This window comes from Melanerpes formicivorus, unplaced genomic scaffold, assembly GCF_026170545.1.
Source record: "Melanerpes formicivorus ecotype bairdi unplaced genomic scaffold, bMelFor1.0.p_v2 SCAF_19, whole genome shotgun sequence".
NCBI classification, from domain to species: domain Eukaryota; kingdom Metazoa; phylum Chordata; class Aves; order Piciformes; family Picidae; genus Melanerpes; species Melanerpes formicivorus.
Window position 1 is genome coordinate 10489147 of NW_027142371.1, and position 25710 is coordinate 10514856.

Here is a 25710-nt window from a genome sequence, read left to right on the forward strand (position 1 = left end):
TAATCAGTGGTTTCAGTGGTGCTTCTGCTTCATCTAAAAATTCAGAATAGGGATTTCCTTAATAAAGGCTGTATGCATATTTGTAAGGATGCTTCTTGACTATTTTTAGAAAGAACTTTCAATTTGTAGTAAAAGCATAGGAAAACATCTAAATGGATAAAACAAATACAAATACAATGGTTACAAGATCTGCTCATAATTAGAATCCAAGGGGAGAGAATACATGCAATAAATCAGTTTATACAAACCAGCTGTTGCCTGTTTTGGGTGGTGGTGGAACTCCATGTGGCTCTCAGAGATGAGGCTGATACTTTGTGGACAATAAAATATGCTTTTCTAACAACATCTGCTTGTGCATCTTGTGCCAGAATTCACACACCTCTGTCATTTGCTGTTCTTCAGCCTGGAAGTGGCCTTGTATCAGCCTTCTGCTGAAGTCTATGGAGCTTGATATATTTAAGAAGTTTTAAAGTAGAGAAGGAAAGAATTTGTTTTCTGTAAGAAAGAATCCACACAGGTAGTGGGATGCTGCTGGTGAGGAACTGCATCCTACTTCAAAGGGATGTGCCATTGTTGTGAGCATTTTCCAAAACCAATTCTGTTTTAAAAGCAAAATGAGAAAGATCTGATATATCAAAGCTGATGCTGTCTGTGCTCAGGAGCAATTTGATCATAACTTCCTTTATGACTGTCTCTTCCTCTACCTGAAGTTCCCTACCTTAAAATGAATTTGTTTCCTAGACTACTCACCAGGGTAATCTAAGCAGGTCTTTGTGATCAGTGACACATGAGCTTTTACTGCTTGTCTTACCCAGCATGACTGTGGAATGCTGCTGATGATTATCATATGATGAGCTGCCCATGCAGCCCTGGGGAAGCAGTGGCAGGATGGACTTGTGCTGGGTACATGGCAGATGCATCCTTCCAATCCCCTTTTAAAATGTGGGGGGAAATTGAGGGCCAGGTGGGCTCTGATCAACCAACAGCTCTGCACCTAGAACGCTACCCATAGGTGGTAAAATGCAAATTTTATTGCAGCAAGACAATGTTTTCCTTTTGGATTCTGGTTTTTGTGTGCTTTTGGAAAGCATTTGGCAGCCACAGCAAGTATGTTTACAAAAAGAGCAGAACTGGTAAAGTTCAGGTTCGTGTTTGGATTCAGCCCCAGCAAACTGAAGCTGAAGCTGTGCCAGACGTTTGAAGCTGCCAGACGACAGTTCATCTCAAACAGAAAGCTGAAGAGGGGGAAAGAAATTTGTCAAATGTATTCCATGTGGAATTTCAGGCAATTTAATTTGATTCACTACACTCTGAAATGTCTTGGACTTCCCTATTGTTTCTTTACTTTAACACTAAATTTGATACCTTCTGGGATCATCAGTGCTTTGTGCTGCATTTGTCATGTTCTGTAATTTACTGGCTTTACTCTCTCCCTGTTTTAATTGGCAGCACTGAGCCCTGCTAAAAGCACTCTGTTAAATTTAAGGTTGCTAGTTGAATCCTGGGGTCGTTTTCAGGTGAGGAGAGTGCTGCCTTTCTGTTGGAGAACGCTGTAGTAAGAAAAGGCAGAGGGGGTGAACTGCATCAGCAGCTGAGCACTGAGCCTGCAGCGATGCAGTTGTCAGGATGTGGCCTGTACAGGGGTGGCTGCGGAGGGAAGGAAGTTCATTTTTATTCAGTGGTGGCCAACACTAGAGAGCATGGAGCTGTGTTTTTATTGTGGTTTTGCTTTTCCAGTTAATTTCCTGCTCTGTGGGTGAGTTCAGTGGACACTGGAGCTTGGCCCTGGGGCAGGATAATGTGGCTGCAATGTAGCCCTACCATCTCTTGACTTACCCAATGTTTATTACCCACTACAAGCACAGCTTTGGCATCAAGGACGCTTTTTCCTCTCCTGCTCCCTCTGACCCACTGCTAGAAACAGAACTCAATGCCTCCATCTGTAAATAAAACTCACTAAATTTGTCCAAATGTTAAAGCAGTTGAACCCACCAGGTACCAAACTGGTTTATTCTACATACTATTAATTTCTCCTGAAACTTGAAGACTTCTGTAGGCTACAGCTGAAAGTAAGGACTGCAGCTGCTTTTTGTGCAGGCTGACAAGCAGAGGTGCACAGCAGCTGCAAGTTAAATATAGCTACCTTGCCTTGATTCTTACAGATAACAGAATTTTCCATTTCTAATGTTCTTGCCTGAAACATCTACTCATTTATGGCATTGTGATTTGACTCCCTGCTTCAGTGCCCATTGCTCCTGAGCCAGGCTAAGGAAAACGAGAACAGTCAAGCCCAAAGTTGTCAGTGTTTACACACAAGCCAAGTCCATAAGGAGTTCAGTGTCTTCACTGGTGTGTCTGATATTTTTTTTTTTCCCTGACATGTGCACCCTCTGTTTCTAGGTGTTGAGAGTTTGTTTGTTTTGAAGAGTGTGAAAAGAGATGAGCCTGAGGCTATCTGACACGGCTACGGTTGGAGCATCTCTTTCAACTTCTTTTCCTAGGCTGCAAATGGCCTGTGTTCACGTTTTCTTTCTCCATAAAATCTTCCTGCAGCTCCCCATGTCTTTCAAATACAGCTCTAGCAAGTTGAAAAGATATCTGTGGCAGAGAGAAAGAAGCCCCAGGGCTGTCAGGTCGCTGTCAGAGGAGTGGGTGGGAGCTGGTAGGGATGGCTGCGGTTCTGTGGGAGCCGTGTGTGCCTGCCAGCTTCCCAGCATTGCTCCCAGTGTATGGTTGTTCCTCTGAACAGCAGGCTGGGCTCTCTGCCCTGCCCAGGAGTGCAGGGTAGAAGGTCCTTGGTGCAGCACACCCAGGGTTTGTCTCAAATACAGCCCCAGCCTCCTGATAGCTTCTTCCAGGGATGCTTCTGCCAACGGTGAAGATGGGTGAGCAGCTGTTACAACCCAGAGATTGCCCTACAATTATACAGCCTCTTCCCTTTATAATTATCATATTAAGCTACCATAAAATCTGTGGGTTTTCCTCAAGTAATGTATAGTGGTGTTAAAAAATCTTCTTCCATGAAGGTAGTTTGAGAAAGAGGAGAGCATTGTGAAAATCATTAGCACTAAGTGTAAAACCTTCAGACAAAGTGCCCTGGGATTTATTTGCTCTGTGCTGTAGTAATAATAATTAAAACACATCCTGCTGCATGTAACTCCCACAACTTGGAGTTTGCTCTGAAGCTGAGAAACTCATTGATTAATCCATGAGGTCAGTCAGTCTATCTTGTTTTGAGAGTTAATCATAGGCAGCCTGTGCACCAGCACTAAGAGTGAAATGGGTTTATTTACTGCTGTTTAATCAGAAGAACCCAAACTCTCCTGTAGAGTGGTGAGAGGTTTGTTTCTACTTAGCCTTTAATTGCAGAATGATCTCATTAGTGCCATAGTGAATCTCAGTACTATCTTACAGATACATGGAATTTAAGGAGCAAAGAACAAAAATGGTTGCCTGTAAAAACTCAACATTAACCAACAGTGGTGCAGTTGGTGCTTGCAAGATAGCTCAAACCAGGCTTCTCTTTATTATCCTTTTAATCCAAAGCTAAAATATCAGCTGCACATCCCAGTGTCTTTTGGTAGATGTAACTGTTAAGAACAGAGGAGGACTGGACTGTCATACTGAAGCTACTGTAAAAGGGTTTTTTTTTTCATCCAAGGGTAAAGATGGCTGTTCACAACAAGAATGGAAGCCAACAGCATAGTTACTGTGGCATGCACTGAGGAAAAGGATAATCCTGAGTTATCCCAGCTCAGGATGCTGCTTTGCAGTGGACCTGAGACTATATAAGTGTTCTTCTTACTGGCTTCTATTATCAGTCCCTGGCTCATTTATTACTTAATCATTTCTGAAATGTCTCAATTGGGTAGAGAGAGAATAAGGGGATCTCAAATGGGCAATGAAATCCCAAATAAAGCAGTCATTGCCAAAGCAGGTGCTGGAAACTCAGAGGTGAGCTTGCATGCCCATGATAAAGCCCTGAGCATAAAAATGTGGAAAGAAGTGAAAAATGTCTTTGACATGGATGGGTTCGTGTTCCTGTGCTGAAGAAAACGCTTGGATGTGAGTTCCACATCATGAAAATCCAATTGGAAGTTGCTGCCCTTTGAAATCTGGGTAGTATCTCTCTGCCTTTGTGGTAGGAAGTTTCTGGCTTGTATTTAGAAAATTGGAGATGAAACAACTCCTCTTAACCCGATGCTAAATATCAGGAAGAGAGTAGAGGGGAATATTCCCTTTACTAATACTTGTTTCTAATCAGATAAAAATAAGTGACAGTGTAGGAAGAATCCTGCTACTAACTGCCAGAACATGTCGATTTATCAAATTTTTCCACTGTTGCTCTTTTTTGAGCTAGCCTTAGAGCTGACAGTGTATGTTTTACAGTGCAGCAAGGTAGATTGATTGATCCTAAATAGAAAAGCCTTTGGGGTCTCGAGCTGATGTTTTAGCTTGGGAAAAAAAACCCGAGTAAAGCATGTTAATGTAGAGAAAGGAGCCTGGTTTAATTGGACCAACTCCTGGCTTGCTGAAAATTAATGGCTGACTGGCTGTTGCCAGAGTGATTCATCTTTTCTATCATGTTCTACAGTACTTCTCTCCAGGGGTCTGTACTCCCCTCCAATTGCAATACCAAAAGTGAAATATGCTTCTTTCCCCCTCCCCCACCTCCTTAAAAACATGTATTTTAGTTGGATTGGCTTCCAGTAAATGAAAAATAGCACTGGTGGGAATATGAAGGAAGCAGGCAGTGTCTGGGAATTGGGTTTTGTTTACTGTAGGGCTGATTTTGTTTTGTTTCAGTGGGATTTAGATCTTTTTTTAATGTACTCTCAACTCCTCATTGCTACTGGCTGGCTGTACAGGTGACAGAATGACTTTCTAAAGGATCCCAATTTCAGTCTGTTGAAATGCATTGTTCCTTTTCATCTGGCCATGGAAACAGAAACACTGTGTAAGCAAGAACTGTTGAAAGCAAATATAAAGCTGGAAGAAGTGAATGCATTTAGGTGGCTCGGGATAAGATGAATTTTCTATGTACTTCTGTTAAGCCCACAGAAATGTTTTATATGTTTTTAATAAATTACTTTGCATGACCAAGACTTATCATGTGTAGCCTATTGGATGTGCAGTCCTGGTTTTGGAAAAGCAATAGAGCCTGCAAATGTACCTGAAGTAGGTAGTTCACTAGTGTGTGCCCAAAACCTGCACGAGTGATGTGATCACAGAGGGCACCGAGTTTTGAAATGTAAAAGGTGGAAAGTCAAAATGTGCCTTTAAAGTGTAAACTCCTTTTATGTGCCATTTGAAATCTAGCTCCCTTGCTGCTGGAGATAGATTGTTGCTCATCTGCTGATTCAGAGGTGTCACCAGTTGACTAGCACATGGAGGCCCTTCTAACAAGCGTATAATGGGAATGTCGCAAATGTTGTGTTATTGCATATTCTGCATAGGAGGATCCACTGTAACTGAAGATTACAAGAAGATAAATAAAGAAGGATTTTGTTTAACATAATTACATATGGTGCATTGTTATGGTAATTTATTATTGTTCCAGTAAGTCAAATATTAGCAGTCATAGCGCAGAGATCATAAATAATGCACTGGAAAATTGGATGTAATGTTTCACATTGACCTGAGATATGGGAAATGGGTAACGCTGGAGCAGATGTCTGTACCATTAATTGCAAGAAAATAACATTAAGAACATGCTAAATCATGCTAAATATTTTTAGCAGATGAGAGACTGCAGAGCAGTTCATTATTCTTCTAACTCACTCATTATTTTTGGTTCTTCACTCTGAGAACACTTAATGAATAATCAATGCTTTGTGAAGCTGAGGGTGCGAGCATGCACATTTTTATATACATTCATATACTAACCAACATGTATCCCTCTCTCCCCAACAGTTTTCTGAATCAAAGCATTTTCTTAAACTATGTACTCTTAAACTTGATCACTGGGGATATGTCAATTAGACTCTGAAGTAGCTGTTTGAATTGCTGGTTTTACCTTTTACCCGTAGAGTTTGCTTCTTCCCCGGTGGTATAAATATTAAATAAAGACACTAAGAGTTTATTAGCCTAATATTTTTTTATGGGGACATGGTTGAAAATGTAACCTATAAAATTAGTAATGGAAGGATAAAAATTATACATTGTTTCTGTCAGGTTTTACAGCCGTCGTTTTGTCCTCTCCATGCATTGGTTTTCTTGTACAAGAGAAGAGGTCTGAGTATTGTTCCTGCAAGGAGCAACTTCTGGTTGTGTACTGTCTGTTCTGGGTTAGGAACTGGCTGGAGGGCCGGGCCCAGAGAGTGGTAGTGAACGGTGCCACATCCAGCTGGCGGCCAGTCACTAGTGGTGTCCCCCAGGGATCAGTGCTGGGCCCTGTCCTCTTCAACATATTCATTGATGATCTGGATGAAGGGGTAGAGTCAGTCATCAGCAAGTTTGCAGATGACACAAAGTTAGGGGCAGATGTTAGTCAGTTAGAGGGTAGAAAGGCTCTGCAGAGGGACCTCGACCGACTGGTCAGATGGGCAGAGTCCAATGGGATGGCATTCAACAAGTCCAAGTGCCGAGTGCTGCACTTTGGCTACGGCAATCCCATGCAGAGCTACAGGCTGGGGTCGGAGTGGCTGGAGAGCTCCCAAACAGAGAGGGACCTGGGTGTGCTGATCAACAGCCACCTGAATATGAGCCAACAGTGTGCCCAGGTGGCCAGGAGGGCCAATGGCATCCTGGCCTGCATTAGGAATAGTGTGGCCAGCAGGAGCAGGGAGGTCATTGTGCCCCTGTACTCTGCTTTGGTTAGGCCACACCTTGAGTCCTGTGTCCAGTTCTGGGCCCCTCAGTTTAAGAAAGACATCGAAACACTTGAGCGTGTCCAGAGAAGGGCAACAAGGCTGGTGAGAGGCCTTGAACATAAGCCCTATGAGGAGAGGCTGAGGGAGCTGGGATTGTTTAGCCTGGAGAAGAGGAGGCTCAGGGGTGACCTCATTGCCCTCTACAACTACCTGAAAGGTGGTTGTAGCCAGGAAGGGGTTGGCCTCTTCTCCCAGGCAACCAGCACCAGAACAAGGGGCCACAGTCTCAAGCTGCGCCAGGGGAGGTTTGGACTCGAGGTGAGGAGGAAGTTCTTCACCGAGCGAGTCATTCGTCATTGGAATGGGTTGCCCAGGGAGGTGGTTGAGTCATCGACCCTGGAGGCGTTCAAGAGGAGATTTGACGTGGCACTTGGTGCCATGGTCTAGGCATGGGGTCTGTGTTTATAGGTTGGACTCGATGATCCTTGAGGTCCTTTCCAACCTAAGCGATACTGTGATACTGTGATACTGTCTGTTAGTATGGGAATTATTGTGAACAGGAGTAGGACAAAAATAGGACTGAGGAATACTATGTAGCATTGTGTAATGGCTCAAGTTGGGTTTGGTTTCCACAAAACACAGTAAGAGCAACATCTCCAGATTGCTTCAGAGTGGTCAGAAGGCCTGTGGAACCTGGACACTTTCCTCCTTTAGTACAAGAGAAACAGAATCCTCTTGCCTCTTTCAGCATTAGCCTGGTATTTTAGTGTTTACATGTATTGACATTTGTTCATGGGACTTCATTTTACAAAACAACTGCAATAATAAGCTGTGTGACATTTCTTAATTTTGTTACCCAGTGCTAATGTGGAAATATGCCAGTGCTTTGTAGGAAGAAGAATCTGCCTCTGTTTGCTTTTTGAAGGGCCTGTGGAAGCCTGGTTTTGTCATTTAGGATTTTTATCTCTTGTATTTGATTAACCTATATGTCTGAATGATAAATGAGGAGCCTGTATTTTAGGATTCAGATCCCAGCTTTGTTGGGGATTTCCACTATGGCCACAGGGAATTCACTTGACTGCAGTTTGTTCCTGCAGGTGTATGACAGTTTTCTCACAGAATCACAGAGGGGTTGCTTGAACATAAAGAAAGATGCCTCAAAACTGTGGCTGCATAAAAGTTTGTACTACATACTTACTTTCTCAAGTAAATGAAGCTTGCCAGTCAGGCACAGTGTGCTCTGTTTCACATTAGCACTTAATGGAGAAATCAGTTCATGAGGATGTGATGCCCCCACAGGAGTGCATTCACCATTTGGTTAAATGGATGGTTCCACAGAATCTTCAACTGGTTTGGGTTGAATGGGGACCTCTAAATCTCATCCCATCCAGCCCCACTGCAGTTAGCAGGGACATCTGTCACTAGATGATCTTTTGATGTCCCTTCCAGCCCCTTAAAATCTGTGATTCTGAAATTCTGTGATAGAAGAGGTTGCTCAGAGCCCCAGCCCGACCTGGAATGATTCCAGAGATGGGGCATCTCCCACCACCCTGGGCAATCTGGGCTTGTGTTTCAGCACTCTTGGTGTAAAAGATTTCTTCTTTGTATCTAGCCTACATCTCCCTCTTTTAGTTTAAACCCCTCAACCCTTGTCCTGTCAGCAGGCCCTGCCAAAACATCTGTCCCCATCTTTCTTACTGGTCCTTTTTTTAGTACTGAAAGGACACCATAAGCTCTCTCCAGAGCCTTCTCTTCTCCAGGCTGAACAACCCCAACTCTCAGCCTGGCCTCACAGCTAGGGGATTTTAGCCCTTGCATCATTGTTGTAGCCTCCTCCCACCCCACTCCAACAGGTCGATGTCTCTCCTCTCTTGAAGACTCTAGAACTGGATTAAGACCAGGACATGGTGCCAGCTTAGGTCCAGCTTTTTATCCATCAGTAACCCCAAAGTCCTTCTCCACAGGGCTGCTTTCAATCCCATGCCTCTTCATAAACAGCAGGTTCCTATCTACTAAGGAGCTGGATTTATTTTTCAATATCTGATGTGGTGTCACACAGGAGAATGCTCCCCAGGGCTGCCATCTACTCTGCAGAAGCCAGAGAAGATGGATGATTGCAGGTGTATGGAAGCATTGGGCCAGAAGTGCCAGGGTATGAATACAAGTGATTTTCTGAAGATCACACAAAAGGGACATTCCTGTACATGCTCAGGACTCTGCAGGTTACCTGAATATCTGAAATTTCCAGAAGTTGCCATTAAGCCATCCTCATCTTAACAGCGTTTGCAGAAGCAGTGTGAGGACTGGATTTGGTGGCTTAGCTTTATCACAGTCGCACCGGGTGTAAAAGGAGCTGTTCAAGAGACACCACATGAAAAGCAGATAGGATCCTGCTGTAAATAGTGGTGTGTATTTGCTGCTTTGAAGTTCATCAGGGAAGGAGCATCTTGGCAGCAATAATCCTCAAAACCATGGCGAAAAACGGAGTCCTGAAGGGACCCATATCCTGAACCGCAGGATGATGTCCTGCCGGGGGGCATAGCCTAATAAATATTATCCCTCCTGCTCTAACAACCCTGTGCAGCTTGCCAGAGGGGGCACTTTTTAATGGACTGGGAGAAGTTAAAGGAGAATCCAGAAGGATAAGACTTCAAGCGAATTCTTGGGTTTATACCATTTATAGTCCTATTAAATTCAATACATTTCTCAGACATTTGGGGGGCAAGGAAGTTCACTGTATTCGTACATCTTTCAAGGTCCTCTCTTGATCATTTGACTCTTGTCCAGCTAGCTTAACAAGCTAACTAATAAAAGGGAACAATGCAGAAGTTGTTGAATTTTCTTCTCACCCTGTGTCTTTTTTTGAAGAAAAATACCTTCTCTTTTTCCCCCCCCCCCCCCTCAGATACGCAGCAGTTTGCTGCAGACTCCTGCAGCTTTACAGCCCGTCACTCAATACCCATTTCAGTACATCAAATTGTCATACCTCCTCCTTCCAGAAAGAAGCAATTAAAAATGATGAGGGTAAAGGGTTAAACCTAAAAGCCTGCTAACGAGGGTGCCTTCTTGGTGGTGTTGTGGGGTGGTTTTTTTATCAGGCATTTGATGCTGTTTTCAGCATAAGCTTTCGATAAGCATCACTGAACATTCTTCCAGAGTATATTAACAAAAAACCCCATTTTTTCTTTCCTTTTTGGTGGTGTTGTTGGTTGGTGGGTTGTTTTGGGGTTTTTTTTTCCATCCTGTAAAAATGATAGATGTGTGGCTCTGCTGTTTATCTGAAATCCTAATTACTGATGCTCCAGCTTTTGAATGTTAAATTCATGCAGTATTCTTCAGACTTCAAACTGGTCAGAGAAAGATGGATTTCTGTCCACAGAGACATCTAAGTGTAGTAAACAGAGGCAATGTTTGGTTACTTATTAAATTGTTTTCAAGTCAAGAGTTGCATCAGCTGCAAATTACATGGACTGAAAGCTTTCCAAAGGAGCAAAAGAAAAAGAAAATAGCAAAAGTTTGCTGCCATTGGATGAAACTTTAATTTCTCTTTCCTTGAGAGCAAAGAGTGGAGGTAAAAGGTGGGATTTGAAGCTATGGAGGAGCTCTCCTTTCCTTGAGCTTTGTTATTTATTATAGAACAATGGTTTGAATTTATTTTTTTTTCCCAAACTTATACTTGGAAAAAATATTTCCAAACCTATACTGGGGAGAAAAATATCTTGTGTGTATCTATCTATCTCTTTAGATATATATATATATGAGAATGATGTCTAGATGATGCAGCTATGTTTATGTGTATGTATATATATATCAGAGCACATCTCAGTAGTCATGTAACACCCCCAGGAATCATTTTCACAGGGCAGCAAGGAGGATGAGCACAGGGTTTCTGCTGAGAGTCCTTGCAGCCGTGTGATCACAGTGTGAGCAGTTCATCTGTACTGTGTTGCAGATGTGTTTTTTATGCTGTGCATAAACACTGCCTGGAGCAGTAACAGCAGCTCGCCCTGACAGCAGCTGCATGTGGTGATCCCAAATACTCAGGTCCTGATGAGTTTCTGAAATCCTGTGTGGCTGAAATCTTCTGCAAAGCCACCCGGGTGAGGTGCTCTGCAGACAGCTGTGCAAAGTGTGGTCCCTCATAGTGACTAAATACTACAGAATCCACACATTATTGAAGACTAGAAATATCCAAAGGATGGAGGTCACGAGGATGGGGCTGGGTTCTTCTCAGCAGTAGCCAGTAATAGGACAAGGCATAATGAGTGCAAACTAGAACAGAGGAGGTTTCACTTGAACTTAAGGAGAAATTTCTTTCCTGTGAAGGTGCTGAAGCACTGAAACAGGCTGCCCAGAGTGGTTGTGGAGTCTCTTTCTCTGGAGACTTTTAAAACCCACCTGGACATGTTCCTCTGCAACCTGTTCTGGGTGAACCTGCTCTAGTAGGAGGCTGGACTAGACCATCTCCAGAGGCCTCTTCCAGCCCCCACCATTCTGTGCTTCTGTGATTCTATAAACCCTTTTGTGCATGCAGCTCCTGAGGACTCTTTGGTGGGAGCTGGCTGCGTTAATTCATTGCTGAGCATTCATCTACCTGTGCTACCTGAGAAGAGCAAAGAGGAGCAGAGACGCCGCTTGTTTAAAAAATTAGACTTAATTTCTCTCAGGATTTTCTCTGTCTCTAGTCAAGTTTGTTTTAAACTAATGGAAGTAATTAGCAAGTCACAGAGGGACTTTGTCTAAGAGGTAGCCATTTTTAGATAATGGAGCATAAAAGTCGACATGGTGACATATGACACTAGAGCAGCATATTGGAGCCATGCGCTGTGTCTTAAGCAGATGTTTAAGTACTTTGAATGCTGAAATCACTACATACTCAGATAGGAAGGGATTTTTTCTTCTTTCTTTTCTTTTTTTTTTTCCCCTCAGATAACTGCTGCACTATAGGGCTTTCTTTTACTCTCAATAAAATCAAAGTAAGGTCTGAATTGTTTTTAATGCGCAGTCATTATCACTCCTTTCCCTCTTCTTCAAATTTCTTTCAGTCGATGACATGTGGATACCTCAGGAGGTATTGATGGCACTTGCTTTTTGAGTTGCCATTACATAGCAGAGGAGTGTCATAATACTCCAGCTGATGGACCTCATTTCTAACAACACTGATGGCATGGAGCTGAAAATAAATAACATATTAGCAGCACAGCACTCAATGTGTTCACACATACTGATTATAGTTGTGAGTATGGGGGAGATTTGCAGAAATCCCTGAGAGCTGAAGGAGATCTTGCAGCAAAGTGGTCCCTGTGGGGATCTCTTCTAACAGCCAGCCACCTCACTGATCTCTGAGGCCATCCTGGTTTCTCCAGTGTGCAGCATTGGTTCTTGTAGGTGCCACCAAGCTATGTGTGTATTTAACCTCATTCAGTGCTTTCATCAATTTTTATTTTTCAGACTGGTCTAAAAGCTATCACTGTTAAAGTGAGCAGGACCTAGAGTGGGTCTGAGAACTGACCTAGGATTGCTTATATGGTCAGAATGATGGTAGCACTGCAGAGCTTTGCAGTTAGTGTTGACTTCATGTTGTCCTCAGCAGGGCATTTAGAAGCGAAACCTCATTTTGGGGGCATGAGAAATTTTGACCATCAGGAGATGAGCTGCTGTGCTTTGGCTGACCTCAAGCATTGGCTTGCTAGTGTGGACTGATAACCCCCAGCACTGGTTGGGGTTGGCTGGGATGTCTGATGCGCTGCATGGGAAACTTCATGTTGAGAAGGGCCAGAGTTCCGCCTCTGATGACACTGCAGTTCAAAGCATCATCACTGTCATGTACACTCTAAACTTTGGTTTCCAACTTGTACATCTGAGCTTTGAAGTTTGAGGTAATTCCTAGATTTTTCTGAAAACTATGGAAGACTCAGTCCCATAGGCTTTCTTCTTGATTTTTTTTTTAGCTGGAAGGTGTTCTCACCTTTCTAAGACAGGTCCCCTCCTCCAGGCCACTGAATATCTGCCCTGTGCTCTGACAGTGTCTGAAAGCAAGAGTCCCAAGAGCTTCAAGCTGTGGTCAAAGTAGCAACTGAATAATGTTCTTAAATTTGTGGTGATGAAACTTCAAACTTCAAAAGTAATAACAGGAGATGCTGCTTCATTACATTGAAAAACCTTGATTATGCTTCTGGATATAGAAAGCAGAGATAACTGGTCAGATACCTTGCCTAAACCATCTCAGAAGAGGGAGGTGTGGAGGTTGTTTGCTGCTATCCAAGCTACAGGAAACAAAGTAAAGATGGGCAACCTCCCATTTTCTGAAACAAAACCTTTGTTTGCCCTGGATTCCACATTAAATAAGACTTTAATGCTGTAGTCTATGACAATGAAATTGCTGAAAAGCAATACCCATGGGCGTTTTATACACTAGATAACTTTATTCATCTTCTTTTTTACAAATCAGTGGGTGACATGTGCTGTTTGTGCCCAATAATTGCTGCAGCATTAGGCAACAGTTCCCACCACACAGACATCAAAATGTACAAATGTGGTCTAAATAAATATGTAGCATAGAGAGCCTTTGGAAGATGGGTAGTTACACATAAGCACAGCACCCGGTTACTGAGAGGTTAGTTTGGTGAAAAGAGGGGACAGATTTTCTCCTCCATCACATTCTGCTCCTCATTTCTCCACACTGCGATGGCACCAGGGCCTTTGGCAGCAGGACTGGTAGAACAGTTTCCTGGCTGCTTTTTTCTTTTGCCTTTGCCATCCCTCAGATATTTTTATTTCAATCCAGATTAGTCCCTGATTCACCTCAAAGCAGCACTGCAGAAGCATTCATCTATGATTTCACAGTATCACAGTATAACTAAGGTTGGAAAGGACCTCGAGGATCATCGAGTCCAACCTATAGACCCTATGACTAGACCATGGCACCAAGTGCCACGTCCAATCTCCTCTTGAACACCTCCAGGGACAGCGACTCAACCACCTCCCTGGGCAGCCCGTTCCAATGACGAATTACTCGCTCGGTGAAGAACTTCCTCCTCACCTCGAGTCTAAACCTCCCCTGGCACAGCTTGAGACTGTGTCCCCTTATTCTGGTGCTGGTTGCCTGGGAGAAGAGGCCAACCCCTTCCTGGCTACAACCACCTTTCAGGTAGTTGTAGAGGACATTTGGGGTGAAACTTGTTCAGGAGCTTCTCTCTCTCGGGTTGCCACTGCGTCCCTTGTCCCACCACAGCCAGTCTAGGTAGGATTCATCTGACCTAGCTTTCCCTGTGCAAAAATGAAGTGCCTGCTGAAGCTGCATGAGGCTTGGACCAGCAGGTTTTCCTTGTCTCAGGTCAGACCAGGAGCATCGCTGCTGAGCACTCAAAAGCCACAGCTTCCAGAACCTTAGTAAGAAAGCTAGCTAGAGAACTGTGCATCCATTCTCACTCACTTGAGATGTTTTTACGGGTACAATATGTTTTCCTTCACCACATGTGTGTTCCACCCCGTGGATTACTCGAATGGCAGAAAGTGTTTTGTTTCCTATGCGATTAGCTGCGGGTTCAATTTCAATTTTGTCATAGAATGGTTTGGGTTTTGTTTTTTTTTTTCCCCAGCCTAATATATGTGACATGTTTCAAAATGCCAATAAAAATAGTTTTCAAACCGGTCTTGGAAAGAATTTGACCGAATAAAAATATCAGCAACCGGGGAGCTTTGATCTGACAGTGTAGGCTTTGAAATGACACGCTGTGGTTTGTGAAAGGAAGTTTTACCGTTCCTCTTTGCAGTAGCTGTAATGTGTGGAGGGGTCAGCCAGGGGTGGGATTGCAGCCATGGTTTTGGGGGGCCTGGCTCCAGCAGTGAGATGCATTCTGCAGAAGAGTTTAATTTTATTTTGTTTTATTTTCTTTTTTTTGCTTCTTGTTTTGATATTTCTGATAATGGAATTGTTATGGGCTCCTGAATTTCAGTTAGGAATGTGCAAATGGGCTATCTGGTAAGGAGGTTGTTGAAGGGTTAGGGAAATGGAGAACATTTTGTGCAACAAAAAAAAATACCCACAGTGTGGGTAATAGACTCCAGTCGAATTTAAAAGATAATGGCGACAAGGGAGATATCCACTTGTAGAAATGGGGAACAGCTGTGTTTGAGATCTAATGAAACTGTATCAAATACTTTAAAAATGGCTTACAACGTCTGCCCTGGGGAATGGAGATAAAGCACAAGAGCACTCCTGAAAGGTCGAAGAAACAGTTAAATCATTTCCTTGATGGTTATTAGAGATATAGGAAGACACTGGTGAAAATTAAATGTCTGAAACTTGTGTTTGATTGCTTTCCTTATCACGCCAATCTCACACGTTTCTCCTCTCTCTTACTCTCTGTTCTAGTAAAATTTAATAACTGTGCCAGTAACAAGGGAGTTCGGTATGAAACCAACAGCCTGGACTTCAAGGTGAGGGCAGATGGCACCCTGTATGCTGCCCACCACGTGCAGATGCCTTCGAAGCAGCTGATCCTGGTGGTGACCGCCTGGGATCCCCAGACCCTGGGCAGATGGGAGACAATTGTCAGGTTTCTGGTGACAGAGAAGTCGCAGCACAATGGGCACAAGGTAAGTTTTCAAAGTTATTTTGTCCTTCCTTTGCCTGTGTTCCCCAAATCTTTGTACATGTGGCATTGGATTGTTTGTGTTGCCTGGTTTCTGCGTCCTAAGTGTCCAGGTAGAAGATACCATGTGCAGTGTCAAATTTCTTGCAAATTATCCTTGAACCTCTCCCACACCAAAGATTTAAGGTCATCAGCGTAGGAAATGTTCTTTAAGTTCATACTTCTGCATTTTTAAGTGACTGCTTGGCTCTGTTACATGCTGCAGGTCATATATCTTATGTTTGCATCTCACTGCTAATACTCTCTCTTGACTTGAACTAAAACCTGCAAACAAAGGCTGCCTCCCCCTCTCCAGAGTAAAGTCAACCATCTTCTTAAGAAATTATGAGGTTAAGTCCAGATTTCTGACAGTGTGGACCTGGAGTCACGCACTGGCTGCTTCTGCCTGCTGCTAAGACATCTCCAGTGATTCCTTTCTGTCTGTGAGCCATCTGTGTGGCCCTGCAGCTCCATGGGGGTCTTCCAGAGGAGAGATTTGGGCTTGCAGCAAGGACAGGGAGCATTGCTGCTGCCTGATAAGGGACATATGCTCACAGGCAGCACGAGCCAGCAGGGCAGCAAAACACAATGTGGCACTGCAGTGGCAAATGTCCCCTCTGCTCAATGCCAGCATCTTCCCTTCCCCATAGCTGAAGAGTGAAAAGCCAACACTGTTCAGTATTTCAGACAGAAGGTTACAGGTGCTTGCTCGCTGCCTTAGTTTCATACACATAGCTGAAAAGCAGAAAGAATTTGTCCCAGCCCAACAACCTGAGTGCAGTGCTGCTTTTACTTAAATACATCAGTGGGCTGCACAGGGCCATTGTAACTGGGGACTGCTCCATGAAAACACATTTCGTCTCTCTGGCCTTTGAGTAGCTGTCTCTGTCCTTTTTCTTCCATATCATCTTTGGTAGCAGCAGTTCATCTTTTCATTTTCTCCTCCTTCCTTTTCACTGTCTGGACCCAAAGACCTACAGAGCAGAGTCCTGGGAAGCAGCCATGGCTAGTTCAGGGACAGACAGCATAACTTGGCTGTGGCTGTACTTTGGATTAATGCAGCACAGTAGTTGTCAAAATAGCAAGACTGGCCTCTCTTTTCTTCTTTTCTGCAGTGCTTGGGTTTGGAGGGCAGGGCAGGGAAGGAGAAAAAGACTTTGTGCTGTATTGTCAGAATGCTGCCCTGTGAGTCTGTGCCATGTGGGAGAAATTTTTGCTACACGTGAGACAAGGAGGAAAAGGACTTGGAGAGACTTAAATCTAGCAGTTGCCCAATGGGCTGACCCCTGAGGTTTTGCGTGGCTTAGAGTTGTATAAATACACTTCTGCTGCTTTTCAGTAAGGCTCTGGCTCATGCAAGATATAATTAAGCCCTGTATGTTATGTCAACTGTATTTGCCATTTTCTAACCAAAGAAATAGTGCTTCCTTCTAAAAGTAATTAAATATTGAAGGAACAAAGTAAGATGTCTTATATACTGCTTTAAATTTCTTCTCAGTGCAGCAGAAAGACAACTGAATAAGCACACATTTCTGTTTTAGTAAAATATTTGGTTGGAAATTCATCTAATGTTAATGTAGGCTGAACTCTGGTTCAAAACAGAGAGAGCTAAGCTTTTTAAAATTCATACCCCTCCTTTCTAAAAGCCTTATTAGCGTGTAGTTTGAGGCTGGAATATGGAAAACAAGACTAATGACAAGGTCATAAGCAGTTTTATTGTGGGTCCCTATAAGCAGGCATCCAGCTTGTTTTATTTAAATGCTTATGCTTTTTGCAAGCAAAAATAATCCTTTGCTTACTAAAGAAATAAATATGATTATGAGATTATTTTAAAAAAATAATAGTGTTTATGCTAAAAAAGCCCCAGCCAAAACCTAACAATATCCAGTTCAATGTGTTTCAGGCCATGACCCTAATATACTACATTTCGTGGCTTTTACTAGAAACAGATTTCACATTTAGTTTTGTGTAGTATAATATGACTCCAGCAGAACTGCATCGTTTTTTCAAGGCATTTCAGGCTGTTGTGCTATATTCAGGATATGGAGATGGCAAATAAGGGAGAGAAAGGAGAAGGTGAGGCGAAAGCAGGAGAGAGACCAACTCTATTCTGGCACGTGCATCCGTTTCCATTTTACTTTCTAAATTTGTGACTGCTCTTGTGGAAATGCTGAACAGTTCCCAACCATTAAAAATAATTAGCATGAAATCTGCCTTACCACACCTGCTGATCTCTGTTTGGTGGCATCTACAGCACAAACGTGTGCTTCTGCCTTGCTCACCCATCCTCTGTGTTTCTGTGGGTCTCTCCACAGCTGATGCCCCTTCTCCATGACTGGGGCAGCCACAGTGTGATGCAAAGCTTGTTGCTCCTCTGTAGCACCTTTGAAAGTATAAATCAGAATTTAGTTCACAATTACCCATGGATTAAACCTTCATGAGAACCTGATGAGCCCTCCTGGAATGTCCATTATTAGACTTTTGGTTTGTTATGGAGGTTAATACAGAATAAACGTTAGAGGTGAAGTCAGCACTGTCATAATGGCTGAGGTCCTGGTGGACTAGAAGTGAGGTCTGTGCTCTGCTTCAGATTCCTGGTGCATTCTTGGGAGAACAAACCCCATCTCTTATGGCCTGCCTGCAGAATGAAGGCACTGGTCTACTTCTCAGGGGGGTGTAGAGGATAAACCCCTCAGCACATGATCCTTTGGATTTGTGATCCTGTATTATCACAGCAGATAAGACTGGAAATCTGCATAATGGGCCGGGAGAGCTTTGGTGGTGGCCAGCATGCTTGCATAGTGGCAGATTAGTTCAGGATGGCTCCTGTCGGAACAGTCGTCCCCTTTTGTACTTTCATTGCCAAATCAGAGGGTTTTGTGTCTCTGCCTGCAGCTGAGATCACACAGCTCTGCTATTACTCTTTGTGCAAACTGGTATTTAAATGGTGAGTGACCCCATACAATGACGGTTTCCCCTCCTTCATAGTGTTGGCCTTATAAATGTGCTAATTGCTTCAGATGACTGAATAACCTAGGCAAACCTGGAAACTTTCACTGGTAGACACTAATGAAAGAATGCTAACCACTACATTAAAGTTTAATGCCAGGGGGACAAAATGATAGCAAAGAAGGTAAATATTTAACAAGTGTATTTTAGGGTACATGAAGCATACATTTTCCTCACCTCCCCAGCAAACATTTGAACATAAACTTTTTTTCTGGTTAATAGAAGTCGTGTTAGTCACTCTAGGAACTTTTTGTTTTTTTGTTCAGTCTTGCAGGAAACCTGATAGCAATTCAATTAGAAAATGCAAATGAGGTCACATATTTCCCACAGGAGTGCAGAATTACCCCAGAAGAATCAGAGCAATATTCCAGCATAACAATCAATACTTAAGATACAGTTTCTTGTACTGTTCTTGTCTGGCTGCCTGTTGCTGCAATTGAAATATCAGTTCGACCCATGGGTATAATTTGGAAAGAAGAGAGGGGAAAGGGAAAATGGAAAAGGAAAAGAAGTCCTCAACACAGGAAGGACATGGACCTGATGGAGCAAGTCCAGGGGAGGGCCAGGAAGATGACTGGGATGCTGGAGCACCTCTGCTATGAGGACTGGCTGAAGGAGCTGGGGTTGTTCAGCCAGAAGAGAAGGTTCTGGGGACAACTAATAGCAGCTTTCCAGTACATGAGGGGGGTCTACAAGAAGGCTGGAGAAGGGACTGTTTACAAAGGCCTGTAGTGATAGGATAAGGGGCAATGGTTTGAAATTAGTGAAGAGTGCATTTAGATTGAATGTTAGGAACAAGTTCTTTGCCATGAGGGTGGTGGAACACTGCAACAGCTTGCCCAGGGAGGTAGCTGAGGCCCCATCCCTGGAGATATTCAAGGTTCAACAAGGCTCTGAGCAGCCTGATCTAGTGGAGGATGTCTCTGCTCACTGCAGCGGGGTTGGACTAAATGACCTTTGGAGGTCCCTTCCAACCCAAACCATTCTGTGACCCTAAGAAAAGAGAAAAAAGAAGAAGAAAATAAATTTTTGATGACACTTTATATAGTCCCTGTAGTTGTGTCAGCATTTCTGAAACACAAACTTTAGTGGGTTAATGCTCCAGGAGAAAAGAAAATGAAGCAGACTTGACTTACGTGGAATTAGCAGTGCAATGTCTTCTTTTCTAAGAGTGTGTGCTATTATTTGTAACAGTTGGATAATGATACAACCAGAAGGTTAAAATGAAGATTATGTTTGTGAACAGTGACAATGCTGATGACATCTTACCTGCAGAAACTCAAGTCTCCCCACGTACCTGAACAGATATGTAGTCATTAGTGCTTCACTTCCCACACTGCTCTCTGAGTCTGTACAGTCTGAGCTTCTCCTCAGAACTCCTCACAAATCAAAATGCTCCACTCCCTCTGTTGCCTTGTCCCATCTGAAGCTCTGGCCCACACTCTTTTGGATCTTTACTTTGTTTGTCAGTGCTTGTAGGTGTCCAAGACACATCTGGCAAACTTTGTTTGTTTGTTTGTTTGTTTTTCTGTAGTTCTCACCTCATGAGTTAAAATCGGGATCATAGGAATACAGCATAGAAAGGAATGCTCAGCCAAAGAGCTTGGAGATAGAGAGTATATTCAGTACACGTAGGATGCCAGTCATCTGCTGCCAGTGGCTTATTTTAGAAGAAAAATACTGTTTTCTTTGAGTCATGTTTATGTCAGCCTGAGTTTCTCATTGTCTTAGCGTCTCAAATTCTGAGCATGGAAATATGTAAATTTTGCAATGTTAAATCACTGGGAATTGTGCAATTAAAATCTCACAAATACATGGCTGTGCAGCTTGTGTTCCAGACATTGAGAACTACTGCCAGAAATCAATCCTTCCTTAAGCCCAGCTTGTGTTTTACTATGTCTCATCTTATTTTGGGCTTCTTTCATAACCCAGGTATGAGTCCACAGCCATACAATATGAATGTGAAACGCTGATTCTTACAGCCAGAGGTGATTTGTTTTTTCATTTAATGCCTTTAAATAATCATCTCTGGCATTTTACCTGTCTGAGAATTTAAATTCTACTACAGCCTTTTATTACTGATCACAAATACAAAGGTCTCTGGGCAATGAAAGGCTTATTCAGCGCTGATCTTCTTTATGACCTCAGTTATTGTGCTAGCCAGGATGCTCTGCACGAGGCCTGGGAGCAATGAAGATGTACCTTCCCTTGATGGAAGATAAATGACGGCTTAAGTGGGAGTTGTGGTTTCAGTGCTCCTGGTCTCCCTGATGCTCTCAAGTGGGTGCACCTGGAAGAAATGGGGAAAAGAGCTGTAGCATTTGTTTCCTTTCCTTTCTTCCCCTTCACTGGAATGACATGTGATGTATGGCATCAGAGTGATGGAGTTTCCCCCATCAAACTGTGCTCTCCCTAGAGAGGGCCTGCAGAAATGAGGCTGTATTTCTCATCCTGCCTTTTCCTGGCCATATTTCTGCATGTTTTAAGTACTGGGTTGTTACACTGGGGCTGTCCTGTTTGTCCACCACTGTGGGATCCAAGGCAGTAACTAAGTCCAATAAAATGGCAGCCAGCATCATTTTTATTTCTGTGTCCTCATGACTGAAATGAAGCCTTGACTGATCACAGGCAGTGAGGGTAGATAGAGGGTTCTGTTTTCTTTAGGTAACTTGTCAGCCATTGTCTGGGGTTTTAACAAATCAGGTCAGTGATGAGAAAGTGAATGACTAATAAATTAGTATCATGTAATTGTTACCAGTAAGACTGCATGTGGGAGTCTAATGAAGATCCATCAGGTGGCCTTGTCTGACCTCACGCTTAAGTGGATTAGAGCATCTAGCATTTAATTGGTGCATGAGATGAGAAGTGATGTTTATGAAAACATCTGAAGGTACTTGGCCTGATTTTCAGGTGTATTCAATTGCCTTGCCTTGCACTGAAACCAAGATAAGATATGACATACAGGTACTCATTGCCTTGGAAAATCAGCCCAGTATGGGAAGTTTCCAAGCACTGCACTTGGCTGTATTTAGTTCTTAAATAGTCAGCATCTAACCAAGGGTCAGGCTCAAAGCCATACTAGAAAGATCATCCGTAAGTGAAATTCACTCCAGATCTACCTTCCTTCAAACAAAAAGAAGTCCTAAGGATTGAACTGCCTACACAGAAATCAGGGTTTTTTTCTGATAAAACAAAACCCTTGGACTGCTGCGTACTGCCTGCCTGTGATGTGTGCCTTGCCCTTGCGAGATCAAAGCCTTTGACCTCTGGTTTCATGTTCTTTGTTGTTAACTGCTGAAGTCTGACTGCCACTTCCAAAAAATATTTTGGGCTGAATTTCCTAAAGAAGCCCTCCCTGGCTGTGATAACCCGTTGACAGCTATGTGTAAACATGAGCTTGAGGAAAGACAAAAAACTACCTCGTGAGGACACAGCCATTAAAATAAAGGGATTTTTTAGAACCCTGAGTGTCTCTAAATCTTGTCTTTAGCCCAGTGAGCTCAGGCACACTGGTAGTTACAAGCTCAGGGTGAAGAGCTCCAGTTCTTCCCAGCCTCCAGAGGTCAGGTCCTTGCTTGTTGGATGTGGTTCACCGCAGCACAGCTGCATCACATTCTGCCCCTTTGGCACTGCTGGCTGGAGGAGCAAGGTGAGGCAGCCAGGCATGGGTGTCCAGCATGGCCAGCGGTGAGGAATGGGATTTTGGACAGTGTCTCCATCCAGCAAAGCATTTCAATACACTTACATTTCCTCATGCAAATGGAGGTAAATTGAATGTGTTCACGTGCTCAGATTTAAGCATTTGCTTAGGTGCACTCCAGCCTTGGGGAATAAAAGAAGAACAGTCTTTCCTCAAGAGCCTCTTGAAACAACCAAAGGATAACTTGAAAGGGCAAACTCACAGGCTGGCACTGGGGAGAAGCACCAGAATGAATTACTTTGCTTTGTGCTAAAATAGCAGTGGTACTTGTGATCTCTTAAATCTTTTGTGATCTTTTTACTTGCAAACATTATGAAAAGAAGGAATATTGTTGCATTTAATTCATGATGATTATTTTAATTCATGTATCTTTTGAACCTCATGGCTTTAGAAAAATAAAATGAGATTAACATTTTTCTCAGGCTTCTTAAGGGGTAGAATTGCTCCTGCTTCTCTCTGTGAGGAAGAACAATTGTAGTAGCCTGAGCTCTGGAAGCAAAAGAAACGTGGTTTGGAACAATTTTTCAGGTTATTTGTTAGAACTTTTATCTGGGTGGCAGAACTTGGGCTTGCCAACCCAGACATTTCATACATTTTTTTTCTTGGCAAGATACATGTGGATGAGAGAGGGAATATCAAGCTGCAGTAGTGTTTTTTACTGTATAGTGTATGATGAGAACTATCACCTTTTTCCTGTCCTATAGGTATCTGAACAGGTAACAAGTGTGCTGTAATCTAATAGCCATGCTCTTGAGAAATACTTGTAGCTCTGAAGCCATTGTGTATGGCTTCTTCCAATTAGGAGAATGACACTAACTTGAAGGTAGAAGTGTCTTTTTGTAAACACTAGAAAGTGTAGAGTACAACAGCAATTTAGATGTTTAAGAAACAATCCTACCTAAGCAGCACTGCAAGATCAGATCTTACAATGGGAATGTGAAAAGGTCAAGTTGATGTGGGGAGCTTTACAAGGAAACAGTCTCATCAGAACTTTTCGTATTGGGATAAGATGTTCGAGACTTAAAACAAGTAAGAAAGTACATCAAGAGCTGTGCTTTGTGGATGATGTCATCTTCTGTTCATTGAAGCCTCCTGCAATATTCAGGGCCTGACAATGACAAAAGTAGTATCACAGGTGCTTGAAACCTGTGGGAAACTTAAAAGATTCCACCAAAGGCAGATGGATTTCTTATGTCCCTGCTTTGGTATGCGATTCTTCCCAGAGAGCAGAAGAGGAAGAGCATAATTTGAAATCTTGAAAGTGGTGTGCAGTCCAGGAGGCACCTCTAATCATCACTGTGGTGTGGCACCACAGCGTAAGTTTCAACACAGCTCTGCCTCTCTACCCCAGCCAAAACAGCCCTCACCCTAGAGATACCTTTAGCATTTCATGTCTGCTCAGTAATGAGCATGAACATGCGGTGCCTGCAGGGCTCCCTGTTCAGCTGGTACAAAAGCAAAGCGCACTGAAGTGCTCTGGTGACTTACAAGGTTTCAGCTGAAAATGGTGATCATTTACCAAACATTTAGGCAAAGAGAAGATGTGGGAGAGTTCAAGTGATTTCTGAATTTCAGTTAAATTGTACTGGGAAATCAACGTCGTCTGTCCCAGCGAGGGGCACCTGGTTAGCAGCCACCCAAAAAGCCATGTTCTGGCTCAGGCTGTGAGCTTGTGTGTTAACTGCAGTCTGTGCCTGCAGAGTCCTTATCTGAGCCACTGGCCTCGTTAGATTTTCTGATCAAAGAGGATAAATGGTATTTGTTTGTTTTAAATAAGAGACTTGTATGGCAACTGTGTGGATATGCCCAGAGCTAGAGAGTGTCTCTATTCTCTAGAGTCCAGACTTAGCATTTAATTACTGTTGCCCACTAAGGGCCCTGCTGCATCTTCTGTGAAGGCAGGATCTTTTTCAGCCTGACCTTACCAGCCAGTGTTGTGCTCTCCCTATTTAGAAACTACCCACCTTTACCTGCTATTCCTCTTCGGCTTTTTTCTTGCTTTGCAGTATTACAGCACCGAGGAACGTTCTGATTTCTCAGTCACACTGATCACATTTTATTAGTTATAAGAAATAAATTTATTCCAAAGCCTGCAAAGACAGGCAGACACCTAACAACTTGACATTTGCATGTGTGCCTCGTTTTTCAGCTGTCAAGGAACAGTGCACATACAGGCGGTCGTTCAGCTTTGACACAGACTCCTTGGGAGAGAGGAGCATTTGCCATGGCTGATGCATGTGTGTGCATTTTACGTGGCTCATTCCCCTCCTCTGAGGGCAGTAACTCTGTTAGATTTTAGTCAAACTTTTTCTTCCCTGTCAGCTGATGTGTTCTGGAAGCTCATGCACTTGCCAAATCTGACAATTTTTCTTACTAATTGACTCTAATGTGAACTGCTCTGTGCAGCCCCACTGCTAGCTGATAAAAAAAAAGGTAGTAATGAATTTTTGCTTAACTAGCTGATTTAATTAAAATGTTTTATACTGTACTTGTATGGCTTCTATAAATGGAGAGGTAATTTTATTTAATGAGTTCCTAGCCAAACATAACACTCCTGACTGTGTGTAGCCAGATTTGATAAAGGTCACAAATGCTGAGATTCCACTGTTTGCTTTTGTAAGTCGTGATGATCAAACAGCTTGTTTTGGCACTTGAAATATCCTGTCAGGATTGGTTCCCTCTATTCCTGTTTATACCAGAAATTATTAGTATGGTTTTAGGAGCAGAGGGGTTTCTTCTCTGTCTCTGAACACTGTTCATTATCTTTAAAGTGGAAGTCTACTGCCAAAATCACATCTCATTGTCAATTAGTAGCTTCTCTGCAAACACATTAATTTAATGCCCCTGCTGAAGACCTGTGCACATCGGAGCATCGTGCTGCTAAAACACTACTTTTCAGAGCACTTTGACACAAATCATTCATGAACAGCAATTTATGCTGTGATGCTAATGGGACGTGACATGAAGCTATCTTTGATTAAATTTACCACAGCTTACAACTATTAGCAAATAGACCTAATCTAGATAGTCATAACAGATTCCTGGAAGAGGGGTAAGGGGAGAAACAGATTATGGGTTCCTTACTAGTTCTGAAGAACACCTTCTCATAGAATGACTGTGATAATCATGAGGTCTGTGGTGACAGGTTGGACTCGATGATCTTTGAGGTCTCTTCCAACCTTAGTGATACTGAATACTGAATAAATGGAAGTCTAAAATGCAAACTCTGATCTTCTTAAAACTACTTTTTTTTTTCATGTCTCCAACTTTGGCAAATTCAGCAATGACCCAAATAAAAAAGAATTGATTACCCTAAAATAAATAAATGTGCTCTTTGTTCTACAACCTTTTCCTTCCAGTGTATGAGAACACAAAATGAAATACCTCTCTCTGCTAAAAGATCAAAAACTGGGGAAATGGTGCTTTTTGGGGGGTAAAAAGGCTCATTTGTCCTCCACTGCCATCCCTGATGTCAGCACAATGTTGTCTCCTTAGAACAGAATGCATGCAAATGTTTTTTTTAGCAGCGTTCTTGTGTTCCTTTTGTTAAAGA

At 42.9% G+C, this 25710-nt stretch overlaps 1 protein-coding gene across 1 annotated transcript in view; it reads left to right on the forward strand.

Moving 5' to 3' along the window:
- CDH4 (cadherin 4) overlaps positions 1 to 25710 on the forward strand; it is a 480516-nt gene that overhangs the window by 279374 nt on the left and 175432 nt on the right. The window contains exon 3 of the mRNA XM_068150049.1: positions 15190 to 15413. Within this exon, the coding sequence (XP_068006150.1) occupies positions 15190 to 15413 (224 nt within the window). The remainder of the gene's footprint in view (positions 1 to 15189; positions 15414 to 25710) is intronic.